The sequence below is a fragment of the Monodelphis domestica genome, chromosome 1, assembly GCF_027887165.1.
Source record: "Monodelphis domestica isolate mMonDom1 chromosome 1, mMonDom1.pri, whole genome shotgun sequence".
In the NCBI taxonomy this organism is placed as follows: domain Eukaryota; kingdom Metazoa; phylum Chordata; class Mammalia; order Didelphimorphia; family Didelphidae; genus Monodelphis; species Monodelphis domestica.
Genome location: NC_077227.1, coordinates 550819577 through 550842259, shown reverse-complemented (window position 1 = coordinate 550842259; position 22683 = coordinate 550819577). Strand labels below are relative to the sequence as shown.

General features: G+C 38.1%; 1 protein-coding gene across 26 annotated transcripts in view; it reads right to left on the bottom strand.

Moving 5' to 3' along the window:
- Nucleotides 1-22683, bottom strand: part of MYT1L (myelin transcription factor 1 like) — a 730943-nt gene that overhangs the window by 24315 nt on the left and 683945 nt on the right. For all 26 annotated transcript variants that reach the window (XM_056813380.1, XM_056813371.1, XM_056813377.1 and 23 more), the window contains one exon: nt 6023-6114. In XM_056813380.1, coding sequence (XP_056669358.1) covers nt 6023-6114 — 92 coding nt within the window. The remainder of the gene's footprint in view (nt 1-6022; nt 6115-22683) is intronic.

The following is a 22683-nucleotide window of genomic DNA, read 5'->3' as shown; positions in this document are numbered from 1 at the left end:
GGTAAATCACTTAACTCCTGTTGCCTAACCCTTATCACTTTTCTATCTTGGAGACAATATGCAGATTGTTCCAAGGACCCCATGGTCCTCCCTGATCTTGTGCCCTTATTCTGCAGGAAGTTGTTCCAGAAGACTGACCTTCACTCTTATCCCAGGGTATAAGATGGGGACCAGGGAAAATGATGTTTCTAAAAGGCCTTCTTTGTCCTTAAATCTGTTATAGCCCTGTATTATTTGGCGTGAGGAATGATGTTCCACAAACCCTGACAAGTATCTGTCTAAAAAAAAAGAACATAGAAACAATAAAGTAGTTGATTAGAATGATTCTAACACTGAAGTTAAGGGGGAAAAGGACTAAAATAAAAAAAAAACATACAGTACTTGGCTTACTGGGAACATCTAGGTGGTCCAATGGATAGAGTGCCAGGCCTAGAGTCAGGAAGACTTTAATTTCCTGAGTTCAAATCTGGCCTAAAATACTTACTAGCCATGTGCCCCTGGGCTGGTCACTTAACCCTGTTTGCCTCAGTTTCCTCATCTGTAAAATGAGCTGATGGAGGGAATGGCAAATTACTTAAATAGCGCTGCCAAGAAAACCTCAAAGGGGGTCACAAAGAGTAGAACAAGAAGAAGGTGTTTAATAAATGTTTATTAGTTATTAGACTTGATTGATTTAGGCAATAAATCCCAAATCTTCTACTTACCACCTAAGGGACCTTAGGCAAATGACATACTCCCTCTGGACCTCTGTTTCTAACATGTCAAATGAGAGGGCTTGACTACCTGACCTCTAGGATCTTTGACCACTCTAGCTCAATGATCCAGGGATTCTGTGAAATGAAATCCAGAGTTATTCAGCTACTGTCAGTTGTTGCTGAAAAAATCATGGACAAGTCACAGAGATGTCCTTTCCACCTCTCCAAGCCTCAGTTTCCTCCTGTGTAAAATGAGGACTATCTGCTTTGCATGCTCACAGGATTAAAAACAATAATATAAAATACAAATTCCCCTGGCATTTAAAACCCTTTCTAATCTGTGGGAGAAATATAAGACTGCAGAAGAGTAAATATCCTTATTTTTTTATAGAAGAGAAGGAAAACTAGGAATTGTAAGCTTAGGAGCTTGGCTTTGATTCCTGGCAACTTTCTCAAATGGGCAGTGGATAGGTAGCTGGAAAAGGAGGCAGTAGCCACAAAGAACCAGCATGGCTTTCATGAAGAATGGATGATGCTGGACTAATCTCATTTGCTTTTTCAAAAAAGGTTCTTAGACTGGCAGTTTTGGGCAATACTAGATGTGAAGTTTGCTTCCATTTTAACTAAGTATTTAACAAGTATATGATTTTATTATTTTAGAAAAGATGGAGAGATATAGCCTTGATAATAGTACAGTTATGGCACTGAAACAGGTTGAAGAGATAGACTCTTCGAATAGTAAGTCATATTTTGATGTCAACTTGGAAGGAAATTTCTAGTGGGGAGCTCCAGTGATAGCTTCTTGGCCTGTTCCATTTAACATATTTATCAGAAGGCAGCTAAGTGGTACATTGAATAGAATGGTAAGTCTGGAGTCAGGAAGACAGGAATTCAAATTCCGCCTCAGACACAAGCTGTATGACCCTGTCAGTCACTTAACTTAGTTTTCTCATTTTAAAATGGGGACAATTCTCTATCAGGGGAATGATGCTTGGATTGTAAAGGACAGAACAAACTTATAGGTTGTTGTAGGGATCAAATGCAATATTAATGAAAAGTATTTAGTGAAGTGCCTGGCACATAGTAGGTGTGGACAGTGTAGACAATGTAGACAGTGGCTACATAAATGCTTATTCCTTTCCTTCCTCTTATAAATGCAATTGATAAAAGTAAAAATGGCATGTTTATCCACTATTCATAAGCAAAGGATAAACTATGGGAGTGGAAACACCGAGGAAAAGCAACTGCCTGAATGCGGCGGTTGAGGGGACATGACAGAGGAGAGACTCTAAATGAACACTCTAATGCAAATACTATCAACAAAGCAATGGGTTCAAATCAAGAAAACATCTAATGCCCAGTGGACTTACGCGTTGGCTATGGGGGGTGGGGGGGAGGAAAAGAAAATGATCTATGTCTTTAACGAATAATGCTTGGAAATGATCAAACAAAATATATTAAAAAAAAATGGCATGTTTATCACATTTGTAGGTGCCTGAAAGCAAGGATAGTCATCTAATATGTTGGATGACAGAGTAAGGATCCAAAAAGTTCTTGATGAGTTAGAAAATTGGTCTGAATCAAATAGGATGAAGTTTAGTAGGTATCGATGTAAAGTCATCCATTTGGGTTCTAAAAATCAGTCCATATTCAGAGTTCTGTGCTAAGCTCCTGGGGACATTGACATACTAGAGAACATGCAGAGGAGGACAGCCAGGATAGGGAAGGGCCGGCCTTAAGATTATACACATAAGAATCATTTGAAAGGATTTGAGATATTTAGCTTGGAGCAGAGAAAACACGGGGGCTCCCTGATGGCTGATGCCACATGTCTGAAGGGTTTTAATGTACAACAGGGGTCAAATTTGTTCTGCTTTCTAGGAGTAATGGATAAAAGAGCCAAGAATGCAACTTAAGATTGGTATAAGGAAGTCTCAGTTTCCTCTTCTGCAAAATGAGAGGGTTAGACTGGACAGTAGAGTTTTAATAGATCCTAAACTTTCCCCTCATGAAAGCTAGGATGTTTTTTCTCCTTAAAAGATACTGGAAGGGGGGCAGCTGGGTAGCTCAGTGGATTGAGAGTCAGGCCTAGAGATAGATGGGAGGTCCTAGTTTCAAATCTGGCCTCAGACACTTACCAGCTGTGTGACCCTGGGCAAGTCCCTTGACCCCCATTGCCTAGCCCTTACCACTCTTCTGCCTTGGAGCCAATACACAGTATTGATTCCAAGACAGAAGCTAAGGGTTTTATTTAAAAAAAAAAAAGATACTGGGAGCTTCCTTGAGACTTAGGCTCCTGGGACTGTTGGTGTCACTCCCTCATTTCTTGAATGCAAAACAGTGACCAGAAGGTGGATGAGTACTTTTGATGCTTGGCTGGTGGATCAGGATAGGCAACTTAGTCTAATGAACTTTGTTCAACAGAATCAACTCAAGGTATCCTCAGTATCTAATTCAGTATCTAATCTTGTTAAATATTGTTCTCTTGCCATGGCCAGTGAATCTCTTTAACTGTTGAATGATTTATAAGCATCTCCTTTTGTTCCATGATTGAATATAAAACTTCTCCTGTTTCTGAAATCAGTTTTCTTTGTAGTTCAAAGTTAAGCTCAGGCTAAAACTGAAGGCCTCTAAGAATGAGGAAGAGAGAAGAAATTGAGAGTAGATTCAGCACTGTTTTAAACACTGGGCGTGCAAGTCAAAAAAAGCAAAGAATCCCTGCTCTCCAGGAGCTCACATTCTAATGGCAGAGACAACTTATACAGGGCAGTGATGGGCAGGGAGGGGTATTTGGTCCAGGAAGTTATAAGGAAGGTGAATTTGACCATATAGGAGTAAATTGATATGTTCCATTCAGGAACAAATAGCTAATGTGAAACATGAACCACAGTTCCAGAACTGGAGGTGAGTAGGGAAAGAAGGAAAGGGTTTAAAGACAGATGGTTGGTGAGAGAGAGGAGAAAGTAAAGTAGAGCCTGACTTTGGCTTTTGTGAAAAAAAATTAAAAAAAAAATAGCAAACATTTATATAGATAGTGTTTTGGGGTTTATAAAACACTTTACAAATATATCACTTTAATCTCACGACCCCATTAAGAATAGGTATTATTATTATTATTATTCCCTTTCCTGGCTCCTTGTGTCTTTCCAGTCTTCTTATGCCTTATTCTTCCCCACATCCTCTTTGATCCAGGGATGTTAGCCTTTTGGCTCTTCCATGAGCCAGGCACTCCCATCTCTGGGGCACTTTCTCTGGCTGTCCCCCATGCCTGGTACTCTACCTACTGTCTTCCCTGGCTTCCTGTAAATTTCACAAAATTCGATCTTTAACAGGAAGTCTTTCCCAACCCCTCTTAATTCTACTACCATTCCTCTGTTAATTAATTATTTCCTATTTATCTTGTATACACATTGTTTGAACATGTTTGCATTTTGTCTCTTTTATTAGATTGAAAGCTCTTTGAGGGCAGGGCCTTTCTTTTGCCTCATTTTGCATCTGACACTGGGCACAATGCCTGGCACATAATAGGGGCTTAATAAATGTTTATGGATTGATTTTTACAGATGAGGAAACAGAGGCAGATAACAGCTAAGTGACTTGCCCAGGGTCACACAGCTAATAAGTGTTTGAGCCTCCTTCTGAACTCAGGTCTTCGTGATTTCAAATACAGAACTCTATCCAGTGAACCAACTAGATGCCTCCTAAAGAAGCAGTTACCAAGTAAGATCGTGGGGCCCCAGTCCAATTTTCTTCCAGGCGTGTTTTTTGTAGAGGAAGTGTCTGGAGATTAGGGGGGCCTTTAAAAAAACCCGGCTCAGGAAAGTATAGGAAAATACACTTCTACTGACTGAAAACCTTCTCTTGCTTCAAGGCCACAGCTCAAGTGACACCTCCCTCCAGTCCTTCCCTTATTTCTACAAGTAAAAGTATTCTTCTCTTCACCTTTGACATGAGAACCTTGCCCAGATTGAACTTTACTAATTGAAGTACATGTGTCATGTATATACTTTAAATTCTATACATATACTAAAATCTAGTATTATGGATTTAGGGTTGAAAAATACCTATGAGATCATTTGGTTTGACCCCTTTACTTTAAAGATACTAAAACTGTGAATGAAAAATCCCCTCCCCCCTCCTTTATGATTAGCTTCATGATGACTATTTTTAGCATAGTTAAACAATGTTAGCATAAGTCAATTAATATTATTTAACCCCTTATGATTTTAGTAGCATTTTATCAAGTGAATATATCCTTAAACTTGTAACCTTCTCTGAGCATTAATCACATGAATCATTCTTTCTCTTTAGCATTTACCATTATTTTTTATTTACCTGGCTTGCCAGACTTCAGCATCTTGACTATAAGCCTGAAACCACAGCCTTAAGATGGCCTCATCCCTATTCTGTATCAAATATATCAAACATCACTTCTGCTTTTTATTATTTTTGCTTATTATTTTGCTGATTCAAAGGAGTTCTTGCTGCTTAGACAGGAGCACCAGGGATGATGGTTGGTTCTGAGTATATAAACTTTCACCAGCCTTCTGGGCATAGAAGTGGCCATCTGCTAAAGCTCAGGGTCTAAAGCTGGACCAGAGTCCAGATTTATTGTGAGACCGGTCCTCTCAATAAACCTATTTCTTTTTGGTTTGGAGACTTTGTTTCTTTTATTGGCATTTCTGATCAACAATTTTTGCCTCAAAACTCGTTGAAGTAAAGAGACTTGTCCAGGATCACTCTAAGTGGAAGAACTGAAATTTTCATCTGGATCTTCTAGCTCCAAATCTAACATATTTTCCACACTGTATTCTTATTACTGGAAAGATAATATTTATTGCTTTCTCCCTTGACAATATTAGGATGGTGGATGGGCAAAGTTCTCGGGACCACGGGTTTGTTTTTTTTTGTTTGTTTATTTGTTTTGTTTTTGGTACTATAGGCTTTTTCAGAAAAGAAGCCAGCTTGCAAAGGATTCTTAGCCACCATATCATTTCAAAGCAAAGAGCAAAACCAAGGCTAATTCAACCACAGACACTTAACTAACTGTGTGCCCCAGGCCAATGACTTAACCCTCTGCTTGCCTCAGTCACTGTCATCTGCAAAATGGGGACAATAATGGTCACCTACCTCTGAGGTTGTGAAGATCAAGAGATTATATCTATAAAGTACTTAGAATAGCACCTGGCATGCAATTAATATATATTAATTTTTTATCCCCCAAACCCAAGCCCATTGCATATATCTGTTCAGGTTTTGTTTCCCCCATTACATCCCCCTCCCTTGACTGATGGATGCAATGAAAAACAAAACGCCTGAGCATTTACCATTACTGGCCCGCTGCTTTATCGTTAGCATTTGTTCTCCTGACAACTTTGCTTTCTTCATGGCTGATGTGGCTCGTGGGCATCCTGATAGACTGTAGGCAACAAGAACACAGAGAGCCTATTAATCACAGGTACTAGGATATCCATCAAAGCACAATGTCATACACCAACAAGAGCTATTCCTTAGGTCTCGTGTTGTGTTGTGAAATCCTCCAGAACCAATTTCTTACTCACTTCTGTGTTGTCAACGTGGACTCTAGAAACCCCAAATTTGTAGCCTAGTAAGATCTGATGAACCCCAAGTTTTAGGACTAGCTTGTAAGTTGGAGACCCCAAAGCTTGTCCTTGTTCCTTGTTCCTGTGAGAACTCACCATGAAGGGAATCTCAGGCTAGCAGTTTCAGACTGAATAATGGACCCTAAGGTAAAAGACAATCCTAGTTAGGTGGAGCTAAGTAGATGCTAAGTACCCTTTTTTGTCTTAGGTAGTCTTGACTATTGTATCAGAGACCCTTTCCTAAGAAGACCCTCTCCTGGGTAGGGACCACCCTTTTAGTATCCATAGTAAGTAGCCCCTTCCCTTAGACCCTAGCCCAGGGGTCCCCAAACTTTTTAACACAGGGGGCCAGTTCACTGTTTCTCAGACCGTTGGAGGGCCGGACTATTAAAACAAACAAACAAAAAAACCCACTATGAACAAATTTGTATACCGCTGGCTGTCTGGGATAGCGGAGGCTGCAGCGCTGGCTGTGATGGGGCTGTCACACTTTGCACAGGTCCATTACTGTCACCACTATACCGAGCAGCAGTATACACAATGCGGAATCCCCTCCCCCAGATCGCTGCTCACCATGTTGATGTCTTCCATTGTGCAGCCACATAATCCTTTGCACAGGCCTTTTTCTCAATGGTTACTCTCAGAACAATTTGCCATGCAAAAGATTATGTCACTGGAAGTAGTACTGTATGTGAGTGATGCTGTGCTTTGCGGTGCTGCCACATACAGTGCTCCTCTCACTGACCACCAATGAAAGAGGTGCCCCTTCAGGAAGTGCACTGGGACAGATAAATGGCCTGGGGGGGGGCTGCATGTGGTCCCTGGGCTGTAGTTTGGGGACCCCTGCCTTAGCCTCTAGCTATGATTCTTTTCCCAAGCTTGATTGTATTCTGTCAGTATTCTTTGAACACTCCCATTTCCTTGTAACCATTGTAATGTCAATCAATCATCTTTACTAGTTCCTTGGTTTCCCAAATGGTATATAGGTTTCCCAAATTCTTTTGTTCCTTGGAGTTGTTAATCTAATGTAGTTGGTTCTCCTAGGGGTCTGTGTCCAGAGCATCCAGAGTTCAATCCTCAGGCTCTGTGTGGGTGTTAGCACACAGCTCTGTGTGGAGGCCTACTATTACACTGAACCCCTTTTCCTTGATTAAAGAGATTTTTTTTTTTACTATTTTAATAGCTCTGTTTTTTTTTTCCAAGTCAACAAGAGCCAGGCCTACAGACAGGGAGGTCCTAGGTTCAAATTTAACCTCAGACACTGTTTTGCCTTAACTGATTCCAAGACAGAAGGTAAGGATTAAAAAAAAAAACAAACGAAACAGGATTGTATCTATAGGTGACCCTGATTCTTCAAAAAATTAACAATGTTCTCACTTTCAATTTTCCAGGGGCATTTCTTCTTTGACTTTTTTTTAAACAAACTTTTTGAACTTTTTGAAACTTCTTTAACTTTTTAACCTTCTACTTTTGTATTCTACAAAGCTCTCCTTCCTCTTGTGTATCTATTAACATAATTTGGAGGACCTCCGAATAACAGCTGAAATACTATATGTATGTAAATGCAATCCAAAGTATATGTTGATTCATATTTCTGGCCTCTAACTTCTCTTTCTCTTTGTGATCTTCATGGAGGTTCTTGTATGCCAATGCTGCTCATAAAATAATTTTAGGGAGACTTTTTTATGAATAAGATGCAAATTCATTTAAAAGCATCACTGGCATTTGGAGCAGTTTTGGGGCAATATGTATTTTCTCAACCATTAGATATTAATATTCCTTCTGCTATATAATATAAATCTAGACTTAGAAGGGAGCTGGTCAGAGGTCAATTAATATAACTCCTCCATTTGATAGATGAGAAAACTGATTCAGACGTAAAAATAAACTTCACACAACTATTAAGTGTGTATGATTGAGAATCTGTTACCCTAAAAAAGAACTACATATCCCAGGAGCCCACTGACTTCCTGTCATTATGTACTTCCTGTAGACCGAATAAAGGATGTGGACTTTGGAGGCTCCTCCTCTCTGATGTAGAATCAGCAGTGATGGTGGTGAGTAGGGATGGCTAAAAATGACTAACCAGGTTGGTTAGTGGTCTTTATTTTGTCTGTTCTTTATTCCTTGATTTCTAATGATCATTAATAAATCTCCTAAAATATAATATTATTGAAATTTAATTTTAACTTTTATAAGTGCCAGGGGCAAAATTTCAACCTAGATCCCAGGACTTCTGAGCCAGTGCACTCTCCACCAGGATCCTGCAGTTCTGGGGATCTAAAGTGGCTGTTGTTTTTAACTATCAATAGCTCCTCATATTGAAAAACAAACAATTTGGCAAGTACCCCTCCAAAACTCTTCCTAGTCTATGAATTTGTTTTTCATGGCTGTGCCTAGGGACCATGGAGCAGGTAAAGATGGGCCCATGGAGAAGGTAAAGATGGTCCCATGGTGTAAGGTCAGGAGACATAGGACCAAATCATATCCAGAGCTCAGGAAACTGAGAAGGGAGCTAACAAGAATGGAACTTGCAGGGAGTATGGAGGTAGGTCCTGTGGCAGGGTGCTATGGTCTTTGATGGTTACTGCCTTCCAGGCATAGCTAGCCCTGGGTATGCATGGTGATACTGATTAGAGCCAGACAATCAGAAACCAGCACATAAGCATGATTTCCTCCAGAAGCTGGGCCATCAGAGGAGCTTGAAGCACTCTTTAGTTTTTGCCTTTTCTGGGATATAGGAACAAAATGAATTGCCTTTTAAAAAATGAGGTTAGTTTTCCAGAAATACATCACATTCATCAGGCTTCAATAAGTAAAACATTTCTGAGTGGGGCTTCACAATTTAAAGGGGCTGGGAAGAGTAATTGACTGAGTAGAGGTTAGAAAACTAGTCCTGGAGAGGAAAAAAGAAAAAACCCAAAGGAAACATGAGGATGGCTCCCAAATATATTGATATTGCTAAGTCTTATTTCCTTATCAATCAATTCAACAACAAAACTGTGAAAGATGAAGTTCAGTAAGATGGTGGACTTCTCTCAATGAATTACTTAAGGGAGTCTTTTTATAAAACACATCTCCAACCTAAGCCCTATAGCAGATCAATAAGGTTGAAATAGTCCATTTTTTAATTGTTTAAATCCCACTTGAATAATTGCGATAATTGGGTTTGCAAATTATACAGTTCAGATTAGCTAGCTTTCTAGATAAGATGACCACTCTCAAGTAACCAGCCAATGGTAAATGAGGAGAAGGATCATCTTTGTGTCAGGAACCAGGATAAAAGGAGCTGCCTGCTCCTATTCTCATCATTTGCTGGTTGTCACACTTGTTTGTGAGTGCCCATTCTCTAGGGAGCCTTTGACACTCTTCCTCTCAAAAACACTGAAAGATTTGGTTGGTGATGGTGAACAGAAGAAGAAGATCCTATATGAAGCCATGAATCTCCAGTTCATAATACTTGATTTTTTTAAAATGAAGAATAAATTCTTTTCATTATTTTAAAAAATAAACAAAGACAAAATTCTTTAAAGCTATGAAAACTCCTTTAGGCTATGAAAAGACTATCCAGTCCTGATTCTCTGGATATCAAAATTTATCCAGATCTTTCTTTCTCTTCACAAGCTCTTCAATCTTACTCTGACTATATAGCACAGTATATATATAATTTTAAGTGGCAGAAATTCTCTCCATGTCTATATGTTGTAAATATTTAAATTCTATTGAAGTTCCTAGAAAAAAGAGGTAGAACTGGAAAAGACCTTAACATTATCTTTTGTTGTTTTTGTTCAATTATTTCAGTTTGACTCTGTGACCCTGTTTGGGCTTTTCTTGGAATGGTTTGCCATTTCCTTCTCCAGCTCATGTTACAGATGCAAAAACCTAGGCAAACAGGGTTAAGTGACTTACTCAGGGCCATCCAGCTAGTAAGTGTGTCTGAGATGAGGTTTGAACTCACAAAGATAAGTCTTCTTAACTTCAGCCCCAGCAATCTATCGACTCTACCATTAAGCTGCCTAACAACTAGTTCAACTTTTTATTTTACAGATGAGAAAACTGAGGTCCAAGAAGTGGAATCAAACTGTATTGAAATCTCAGTCTCAGACAATGAATACAGTGCTTAAAGGCCCATAATATCATAGCAGAGTTTCTTAGAATTTTTTTTTTTGGACCAGAGTTGTGAGTTACTGAGTATAGAGGTCTGATCAGGAGCTGTTTTTGTTAATAGAAAACAGCTCCTAAGAGCCAACACAGCTAATGTCTCAGAGATAGTACTTTAACCTCAGGCATTCTTTTCTCCCAGGTTGGCTTTCTCTATTGCATCATGCCGCCTCTTGGATTATAGGACCATACCTTTGGAGGTGACCATGTCCTTGGTGGTCCTCCAGAGTTAATTATTTTACGGATGAATCAATTGAGATCATAAAGGATTAAGTGTTTTCCTCAAGGTCATATATCTATTGCATGTAGGATGATTGGAACTCAGGTCCCCTAATTACAAACCTAAAAGTCTTTTCATTTGGAATCCACAAAATTTTCTATACACAAATTTTATATATACTCACATACACTTATACTTAAATACCTACTTATATTTATACATGTATCTGACTATACATATGTGTATCAATATATAGACATTTATATCTCTATCTATAATAAGAATTTGATCCAAAGAAATGACTGAGGAATGGAAGTCTTAGTTTATATCTTAAACAGTTATCTGAGGTTCTAACAGAGTAAGTGACTTATCTAGGATCACACAACCAATGGGTACTTGAACCTTGTTTTTCTGACTCCTGGTCTGGCTCTTAACCTACTAACTACTATTCCATGCTATCTCTCTCGTTCTCAAATCTTTTTAAAAAATTCTTACTTTCTGTCCTAGTTACATCTCTTAAGACAGAAAGGTGAGGGCTAGGCAAAGAGCTAAGTAATTTGCCCAGAGTCACAAGCTAGGAAACATATAAGATTAAATTTGAACTTGTGTCTTCCCAATTTCAGGTCTGATACTCATCTACTGAGCCGTCTAGCTGCCCTTCATGCTATCTCTTTTTAGATCACAAAATCATAAGTTTAGAAGTGGAGGAGACCTTAGAAGTTATGTAGCTCCAACTCTTTTACAGATGAAGGAATTGAGGTATGGAAGGAGAAGTGACTTGCTTAAAGTTATATAGGTATTAAATGGCAGAACTGGGATGGAAACTCCCAAATCCAGAAATATTCTCATTTGCAATTGTAAATGAAATTGTTAACTGAGGAAATATAATCTGAGCATATCAATTGATTAGCAAGACTAGTAGTTACCCAACAAATGAGGTCTAAGACCCCTCAGTAAGTACAAGGACACCAGTTGGCAGTTGGAAAAGCTTTCCTTTTGTCAATAATGAGGAACCAATCAACTTACACAGTCTTGAGTAACATGAGTGTTCTCTCTGATTAATGATTAGTGTTTTACAAATTGTATGGTTATTTCAAGGATATCCTGGCATATTCTGTAGTTATTATAAAAACAAACCACAAAATGTATAGAATGTGGCCAGCACCTACTACCCCAATTTCCTGGGATTATATCAATGCCTCAATTTTCCCATAATCATATGGTAAAGGGAGCAATCATACAGCAAAGCTAGATCTAATTCATAAAATGGAAGACAATCACAAAATGGAAAGAACTAAACAAAATTGTTAGTTTTAGATTCCATAATTGCCCTACAGAAATGCCAGTGTGTTTATGTGCGCGAGGATACCTGATGATTAATATCAAGGATTAGTTTTAAAAAAATGGACTATGGAACTATAAAGCCTCTATGGATTCATTAGGAGGTCAGGTATATGGATGGAACTAGATGGCTAATAAGGTTCCTTCCACAAAAGGAAGCTGTTCTTCTATGATTAAATTCTGTTATTCTGTAGATGGTTTTCCCCCCCCTATGTTCTAGTTCTATTGAATAGTAATTCTCAGTTTTTTATCCTTGTCTTTTTTTTTATATCTAATAATCCGTCTCTTCTATTAAAGTTTTCTTGGTGACTTTAAGACATAGGATACCGTTTACTCCCCAAGAAATAAATGAATTTACACGAAATATCCCCACATATGAACAAGATCCTTTTCTAGTAGCAAAAAAGATGGGAGACATACCTTTTCAGAAAAAAAGAAGGGATAAAGAGAGTGCAGAATACATTTTTTAAAACATTCTAATCATAGTAGCCTTTAATAGAACCCTTCACAATCTGTCTTTCTGAATTGACTGTAGTTTACAACTAGCTCTATATTTCAGTTAAACTAATTTGCTTGCTGCTTTTATACATTACTCTTTTTGGTCTGCTGTCTCCTATCAATCAATTAATCAGTCAATCAGCAATCATGCTTCATCTTCATAAATCTATCCAATCATCCAGCCATCTTCCCAGGAAATTTTATTATCTGTCTCCTGTTGGCTGCTCTCCTGCTTTTCTCTCTACACCAGACCTGTTTACAATGCAGGTCTCTGGAGAAGTAAATCCACTCATTTTTGGAGACTGGTAGGATCTGCTGGCACTTGTGCTCTGTTGGCACAACTTCTGAGGAGACAATATCTCTACCAAATTATGCATGACTGGAAGAAAACTTTAATAGAAAAGGCAGATTATTAGATATAAAAAAAAGACAAGGATAATAGCCTGGATTTAAAAAATATAGCATTTGCCTTATTCCATTTCTTGAGGGGGAGGGAGGAAAGGATCAGCAGGAGAATCCATAAATCATGACAAAATCAATTTGTAATTAGATTTATGAAATTATTATAGGGTGGAGTTTTGAAGAGAACAAGTTCTGCAAAATTATCCTAATTTTCTCTTATGAAATAATAAGATTTATATAGTACTGACTGTGTACTAGACACTATACTAAGCACTTTACTTTTATTTTCCCATTTGAGAAAATAACAATGATAGCTTTTAATACTCATTATCTCAACTCCCTAAATTGCCTCTCCTTTTTTGTCTGGAGGGTTGGAAAGAGAGCAATAAATTCTTAAAGCCTCTCTTGATGGAAGGTTCAGAACTGTCCAGGTAACTCCAGTTTTCCATCAGCTGCTCTTTTGTGCATGGTTTCAATTCCAAGAAACATCATGCCCTGAATCCAGTGCTTCTGGTTTCCCATCCCTCTTGTTCCCTCCACCTCCCTTTCCTTTCATAGCTCTTTTCAGATTCTTTTTGTGTATTGTTTTCTCTTAGACTGTAAGTTTTTTGCAGGGAAAGGACTGTATTTTTTAAAAATTTGTATTCCCAGGGCTTTGTTTAGTGCCTGTCAAAAGAAGGAGAATTCCTTAACTCCTGACTCCTTTTAAAATAAGACCCCAATTATCACAATTAATTAGTATGTAGTCAAAAGAAGTGATTGATCTGGGACAATGATTAATTAGTGACTAATAGAATTATGGTAAGATTAATAGAATTATAGTAATTATATTTTATAAGGAAAAAATTTAAAACTACATAGGAAATCTAGCTACTGCCTCTTTTGACTAGATACCATTTTGCAATAGGGTTCATCATGGTGAATGGTAGGGGTCTTGGAAATGTGCTGACCCCTTTGCAGACAGACATGGCTAGCATATCATCTTGAAGACCATCCCAACCAACCAAGGATTAATAAGAAGCTGAGACACTTATTCAAGAAGACAGCACTTAGTCATTGCATGAAATCATATTTCCCACTTACTGAGACCTAGGATTAGTGGTTGACTATTGGGGTGATACAATGTTAGGGTATGTAAAAGGGGAGAAACCTCTCATTCAATTGTCTTAGATTGTGAGGAAAACCTAATGGCCCAGCTTTGCTGAGACCCATGTCTCTCAAAAAACCTGTCACGAGCTTGGGGCTTTACCTCTGTTCTCTTTCATATTGACTGAAAAAATTTGCTACACCTAAATGTTTATTGAATTGAATTGATTTGAATCAAAGGATTATAGATCTAGAGCTAGGAGGGATCCAAGTTATGTCCAATCCCCCCATTTTTCAAATACAGAAACTGAGGTTCAGAGAGTTTACAACTTGCCCAAGTTATAGGCAATAGGTATCAGAGGAAGAAATTGAAGCCAGGTCGTGTGAGTCCAGGGACAAGCCTGATAAATCAAGAGAAAGTGACATGTAGTTTAGGTATTTATAATTTAGGGTGAGTCACCTTATTATTGTCTCCCTTCTGTGTGCTCCAGAGAGAGGTGCATTCCAAAAGGGAGCAGTAGTTAGATGACAGTCAAAGGGAATGTAACTTTCACTGTTCTAAAAAGCCCAGCCATATGTATATGGATCTATTTTATCACAGTCCTGTGTACATCTCTTCACTGACCTAGACAATTTTCAGAAAGTTTGTTGTTGAAATGCGATTCAGTGAGTGGGTTAGGAAAACTCAAATGATATCTCTTGCTTTATGTGAGCCCTGACTCATTATTTCATACTTGGACTGTTGTACTAGCATTTTTTAAAAAACCCTTACCTTCCATCTTGGAATCAATATATTGATCAATGTATTGATCCAAGGCAGAAGAGTGGTAAGGGCTAGGTAATGGGGGTGAAGTGACTTGCCCAGGGTCACACAGCTGGGAAGTGTCTGAGGTCAGATTTGAACCTGGGACCTCCGGTCTCTAGGCCTGACTCTCAATCCACTGAGATACCCAGCTTCCCCCATACTAGCATTTTAATAGTGCATCGAGATGAATCACTACACGGTTATGATGTCACTCCCCAAGCAGTCAATGGTAGCCCATTGCTTACCTAATAAAGTTCAAACTTCTTTACTAGCATTGAGCATTCTCTATAATTTTGTTTTAACATAATTTTCAGCATTAAAATAAAAACCCCCTACATAATAATAATATTTATATAGCACAGCACGTACAATGTCCCAGACATTGTGCTAAACAATTAGATCCTCGCAACAACCCTGCGTCATACAGCTAGTGTCTGAGGGCAGATTTGACTCCTGGTCTAACACCTACTGTACCACTTAGCTGCCCAAGATAATTAGCTGGTGTTCATTCATCTCTAAAGTTAGTAAAGTGAGTTAAATTCCCAGAGTAATAATAATAATCGTAGCAACAGCTTACATTCATATAGATTTAACATATGCCATGCACTGTGCTAAGCACTTTAAAATTATAATCTCAAATAGGTTAAGTGACTTTTCTGTGGTCATAGTGCTAATGTTGGAAGCCAGATTTGAACCATGGAGACCACTTACTGTTATCTCACACTGTTTTATCTCTTAATAATTCTGATAACCCGTTTGCTATTCTCAGATCTCAATCCCACCTTTTCCTGTCCCTGCAGGTCGGCTCACCAGGTCCTCGAACCTTCTATCTGTCTATTGGATTCTCCATTTCAGCACCCCACTTCTCAGTTACCCTTTCCCTGAAGTTTTCCCTTAGTCCCGAATTGGAAATGGATTCATTTGCACTTTCCTTTTTTGTTTTAGTTATATGTAGAGTTCTTCTCCTTCCTATTAGATTGTAAGCTCTGGAGGGCAGTAGGTAGTGACTAAAGGGTCCGCCTTGGAGTTGGGAAGTCCTGGGTTTAAGTTTCACTTCTGGGTGACTAAAGGCACCCAAACATTTAACTATCTGGGTGACTATAGGCAAGCTGCTTAGCTTCCCTGTGACTTGATTTCTTTATCTGTAGCTGAAGGATAACAAAACCTATCATAGCTACCTCACTGGGTTCTCATGAGGCTCAAATAAAATGACTATGTTCAGTATTTTGAAAGCTTTAGTGCTATATGTTTTTAGCATTATTTGTATTTTTATTATTATAGTTTAAATTATTATTTACCTAGCATGGCCTTTTATAATGTTTGCCTCCTAGCCAACTAACCCATCTTTTAAACCAAAGTCAGAATAATCTTCATTATACAAAGATCCAATCTTATTACTCTCATGCTCCCCATTGATTATTGAGTCAAAAACACTCAAAGAATCTCAGAGTTGGAAAGGACCTCAAGATAAATTTAGGTGGTGCAGAGAATAAAGCACTGGACCTGAAGTCAGGAAGACTTGAGTTCAAATCCAACCTCAGACACTTTTTAGCTTTGTAAGTCACTCAGTTTCCTGAGTGGCCAGGGGGAACCTCCTCCTTCTCAAGGCACCTCATTTCACTCTGAATGAACCTAACTGTTGGGGAGTTTTTCCTTTACTGAAGCTAATTTTGCCTCTGGAGGCTTTTACCCTTTGTGCCTAAGGCAGCTCACAAAGACAAGCATATCTAGTCTCCCTGCCATTACAAACATTTGAAGACACCTATTGTTATGCTGTTGTGCAAGAGCTTGCTATTATCTGCATGGGGAGGGTACACTCTCTCAAAGAAGGACCAGGCTCCAGGAACTAGGAAATCCTCCCTTTGTTTTCTTTTCTCTAGGCTAAACAGGCAGGTCCTTAAGTAGTAGGATCTCCTCCAACCATTCTCCTGCTTTTCTGGGTCTCCCCTGAATGGTGAGGTTCAGGTCTGAACATAAAACTGCAGCCCAAGATCCACTGGAATGTCGTATTGTACTATTGATGAGAATCAAAAGTTATAGTCCACTGAATCTTCTTCATCTTTTTTCAAGTGAATGCCTGGCTAATTCTACTCCTCCCATCTTCTACTTTTAAAACTCTATTAATATTCATCTTATTAAATGGCCCAACATTCTAGACTGTCAATTTTTTTCCATCCTGGATTTTTCATTCAGGTCACTTATAAAAATGCTAAAAAGCACAGAGTTAATGATTAGATCCCTGGAGTCCTAAACCAGAAGACTTTCCAGGTTGGCATTGGACTGTTTTGACTGTGAATTTGGTTTTCTATTAATTCTGAATCCATATCCATTTAACTGTATTACTGTATGACTTATATTATTCCATCCTGTACAAAAGACAGTAATACTAACAATTGCTAGCATTTCTTTTTTCAATTGCTAGCCTACAACTGTGCCATGCACGGTGCTGAGCGTTTTGACAAATATTATCTCTTTTGATCCTCACAATAGCCCTGCAAGTTAAGTACTATTATTATTTCCATGTTTAATTGGGGAAACTGAGGATGACAGAGGTTAAATAACTAAATCATACAATTAAGGATGCCTGGATTGAATTTGAACCCAAGTCTTCTTGCTATGGGGTTCAGATAATAGTTCACCTGGGTTTCTGGGGGTACAGTGCCATGTCATTCTAATTTTTAATTTAATATTTAGATATTTATCTTATTTTTCATATTTTTAATTTGCATATTTTTATCTTTTAATTTTATTTTTATTATTTTATTTTATTTTAATATTTATCTTATTTTTCATAGTATTTTTTTTTTGCTATGATCAAAGAATTTAGGTCTACATGCGGTCACTTGTCCATCTAATGACTAGTTATCCTAACTTCTGTCCATTGAGGAACCTTTGTTCCATGGTGGGAAGTGGGAGAAAATCTTATTGCCTTGTTTTAGCTAGTATTACAACACTGGGAAACAGAACTACTGCACCTGATGTTCAGAGCCTTGCCCAAGGACCCAGGTTAAAGCGATCATAAACACAGTCAGATCTTCAGAATGAAGCATGGAGTTTTCTCATAATTGTACATCTCAAGCGATCCATATGTCCCATCTGAAAAGTGGTCCAATAGTGATTGACCAGTTTCCCTGTTCCTTTCCCTGCTTACACATATTTGGGAGAAGTGGGGCACTTCTTTCCCCTGAATTCAGGGAATTGTACCTGTTCACCCTCCCTTGGAAAGTCCTTAATATTTTATCCAATTACAAATCAAATGACCTAATGTTGTATTGTTTGAATTTAATTAGTTGGTCTTTGACTTTTTTTTTAACATATAAAAATCTGTCCACCCCTGTGTTCAGGGTCCAGTCCTAAGCTGAGGAAGGGTCTGGTGTAGATTTGCTGGGTAATTGCCATTCCTTGCTGAATATATCAATAGGCTCAGAAGACTGAACCTTTGTTTCCTCACTCATTTCCTCTTTTGCTTGTTACAACACACGTGCACACACACATTTCTTTTAATCACTTCTGCTATGGTAAAGAGCAGTATACTGTGGAATACTGCTTAAGAAAACCCGATTGTTCCTTTTTAGTCCCCTAATTAGTCTGTATGCAGAATATGCTAATAAAACTTTATATATATGGGAGGGTAAGCACACATAAGACAGGATATTGTGTTTCATTGGTCACCTCATTTTTTTTGGCCAAACAATGTTTAAGGGGACAACAGAGATAAAGCAACAGACATGAGCTAATACTGCCACCTGGTGGCCACCTGATCTTTGTCCTCTTCTAGGAAGTTAAGAGACAGCATATGGGACAGCCCAAGGGTTATCTTCCACCAGCTGTGCCTTTCTGAGACAAAGAGTAGTAGTTTGGACTGCTAAGCATGAGAGTGTCTAAAAGCAGTCCTCACCATGTTACAAGAAATCCTGAAACTACCTAAACTACTAATGTAATGTGGAATGATTGCAATCTGCATCAGTAGAGGGAATATCTGTTTAGACAAAATCATAGCTCTTCACATCAATCCAATAAGCCTTTAAAATCACTTACTCTGTGCCGGGTCCTATGGTAGATGGTAGTAATATCCTTCTCATAAAAATCCCATGAAGGTAGGTATTGCAGTAATTTAAAAAAACCCAACCTTGAAGACCTTTGATTTCAATCCTTTTTTTTAAAAACCCTTACATTCTGTCTTGGAGTCAATATTTGTATTGGCTCCAAGGCAGAAGAGTGGTAAGGGCTAGGCAATGGGGGTAAAATGACTTGCCCAGGGTCACACAGCTAGGAAGTATCAGAGGTCAGATTTGAACCCAGGACCTCCCATCTCTAGGCCTGACTCTCAATCTATGCCATTTCAATTTTTTTCTCTCTTTTTCTGTCTACTTGTCTGTCTCATCCACATCAGCAACACAAATATAACTTGGAGTCTTAGAGAGTTGCCTGGAATTTGGGGAGAATAAATATTCTTGTCCCCTGATAACTCAGTAGATGCATTGGAACTCATGCTGTGCTGAAGCTAATTCAGACCTGTTTGTGAGAGCTAGTTGAATAATTTTTGTGTTAGGATTTACAGTTTGGAAATTGACAAATGCTACAAATTAGGGTTTGATTTGTTTTTTGTAGTTGTTGATCGTCTAGACTTAAGAAGATGATCATGCATTCTTGGAGTTGTTAGTATAGGTGCTGCAGAAGCAAGCATAATTCTTGGAGTTATTAAACATTTACTAGCATATCCCTGACTAGAACTGAACTGGACTTCAAGACCAGCTGGCCAACCACTATGACACGATGCCTCTTAAAACTCTGCAGGACAGAAGGGTAAGATTAACTGAAATTTCTTGTCTAAACTTGAAACCTATTAACATGTCTATCATTGTTTCTATAAAAATATGTCACCTATCCTGAACAGCTGACTTACAGACATTGGAAACAGCTTATTTATATGGTGGAAACAGCCTCTATAAGTAAACTATTCTCATAATAGCACTTTTAGTAATGAAAATAAAGAGTTATAATCTCCTAAATCACAAGGCTCTACAAATACACAGTGGGCATTCAGTCTGCCCAAAGAACAAGGTCATGGATGGCTACTTTTTCTAGAAATATATGGAATGGTTTTGATACTTAATTTTTTTTATTTAAAAATTTTTTTTTAATTAGTCAATTTTGAACATTTTCTCCTGGTTACAAGAATCATGTTCCTTCCCTCCTTTCTGCCTCCTCTGCCAATAAGCAATTCCACTGGGTTTTTACATGTGTCCTTGATCAAAACCTATTTCCATGTTGTTGATATTTGCCCTAGGGTGGTCATTTAGAATTGTAAAATGGCTTTGAGGGACAGCTGCTCTGCTTAATGCCACTTTGGGACACAGGACCTAAACATGGAGGAGCTACATATAACCACTTCTCTTGGTCTCTATTTGGCATTTTGTCACTTTGGCCTGCTTCTCACTTGATCTTCAAAATTATGAGTTAAGTATTATCATCTCCATTTTGAAGATAAGGAAATGGAGTCCTAGATGTGTGAAAGGACTCCATGGACACACAGCTAGTAAGCCTCAAAGCTGGGATTCTAATCAGTTCTTTGAACTGTGAACTAGTGTTCTTTCTCCTAAGTCATGCTGCCTCCCATATATCATGCAAGATAACAAGATGAAAGTATATGGTTGAATCAATGTAAAGTCATCCCTAGGCCTGGAAAAAGAACTCTTGGAGCCTGACCCACAGAACATGTATTTGTGGTGCCATTTAATACAATGGAGAATACATGTTTTCATTAATCACAACATTTATGCTTCCCAAATGGAACAAAGGAAACTCTTGGCTAATGATGCATAGGTTAGTGAGGGAGTAATTCTCAACCTCCTTTTCTTTTCCCCTTCCCTTTGATTACAGAACTGTAAAAGAGCTGAAGGAGGCCCTTTTCTCCTTCCTTTTTATCCCTTACGGATCATGAATTCCTCCAAATATGAGGGAAAACAAATTTAAAAGTTGCTATTTTAAATTTAGACAGTAATTCTAGAAAATGACTAGCCGTCCATCCTTTTCCTAGGTGCTAGATCTTGTTTCTTCCTACAAAACATTAGTGATATCTTTCTGCTCTTTTCTCACCGTCCTCATAGCCATCCAACCTAATTTAGGCTTTCATCAGTTGTCCCCTGGATAGCCTTCTCATTAATTTCCCTCTATCCATCCTTTACAAAGTTGTCAAAGTGACTACTCTAAAGCATAAGTCTAATCACCCTGGGCTCCAGTTCAATAAACTTCGTTGGTATCTAGTCACCTCTAATATGAAACAGAAACTTTGCTGTTTGGCTTTTAAGGCTCTTCATAATTTGGCTTCCATATTACCTTTCTTGCTTCATTACACATTGTTCATCTCCATGTACTTTATAGTCCAGCCAAAGAGGTTTACTTGCTGTAAATCACAGGTAATCCTTTATCTACCATCTCTGTGCTTCTGTAGGTCTATCCCCTATGGCTGGACTGTTCTCCCTCCCCATCTCCATCTCTTAGAGTCCCTTACTTACTTCTTGACTCATCTCATATGATTCTGTGAGCCCTTCTCCTGTTCTCTTAGAGACCAGTGCCATCCCTTGTGTCTCCTTTACATAAATATTTTACATACGTAATAACACATATAGAGTATTCTAATCCTGCTTCTAACTCTAATTCTGTTTCTAATCCTAACTTTGCTGTTTTCTCCCATTAGAAAATAGGTTCCTTAAAGTCAGAGACTGTTTTTTGCTTTTGTTTTTGTATCCCCAGCATCTAGCACAGTGCTTGACACATAGTAGGTGCTTAGCTATATGCTATCTTGTTTGATTTTTATCTTTTGAAGTATTGAAGAATTTTAAATAAATGAATTGTGAGCTTTAAAAAAAAGCAAGTCAGACATTTTTCTTAAGAAAAAACTTGTTTATCATCAGTTTACTTTTATTAGCTATATTAAAATGTTGGATCAGATTTAAAATAAAGCCTCTTTAAAATGTATTACTTTTGAAAAATCACCTTTTTTGACCTTGGAAAGGTTACTTGGTATATCTGGACCTCAGAGGCCTTTGTAAATGAGAGGATTAGGTTAGATGACATCTAAGGTCCATTTTCATCCCAAATCCCATGGTTCTATATTTATAAGGCACATATGGGGAAAAGATCTGCTAAAAATGATTTCTTCTTTTGTTCATACTGCTTTTTCTTTACTTCTTTCTATGGGTCTTTGTCCTTGGTAATCCATCAAAATTGCTATTCTCTTTTTTTTCTCCATGCTTATCTGATAATGTATCTTTCTCAAGACCATAAGAATCAATATGGGACATTAGAAAGGTCTTTGGACTGGGAGTCAGAAAGTCTTACTAGTTCGATGGCTTTAGCCTAGATGGCTTTCACTTCTTTAAACTTCAGTTTCTCCACTCAACAAAATGCTTACTATACAGGGCTTTCAGGAGAATCAATGAGTAGGAAAGCACTTTATAAATTGTAAAGTTTTATAAATAATGATCAGTTATTATACTTTAGTGTTACCTTCCTAAATCATTACATTGTTTTAACACTAACATTTTTTCTTCTCTGGCTTTGCCACCACCTTGGTAGACTTTTATCTCCTTATAGCTAGACTGCTAATCATGCTAAAGTGCAAGACAAACCATTTCACCTTATTCATTCAGCTCCAAGAGGCTCCCTATTGCTTCCAGGCTGAAATATCAAAAAATTTTCTGTTTGGCTTTTAAAAGCGATAACCCCATTTTTTCCTAGTCTTTACCTTACTTCACCTCCTCATATTCCTACATCTTCTGCAGTTTAGTGACACTAGCCTCCTTGCTGTTCTTCTAACACGATACTCTATCTTCAGACTCAGTATTTTTGCTATCTCTTCATCTCTAT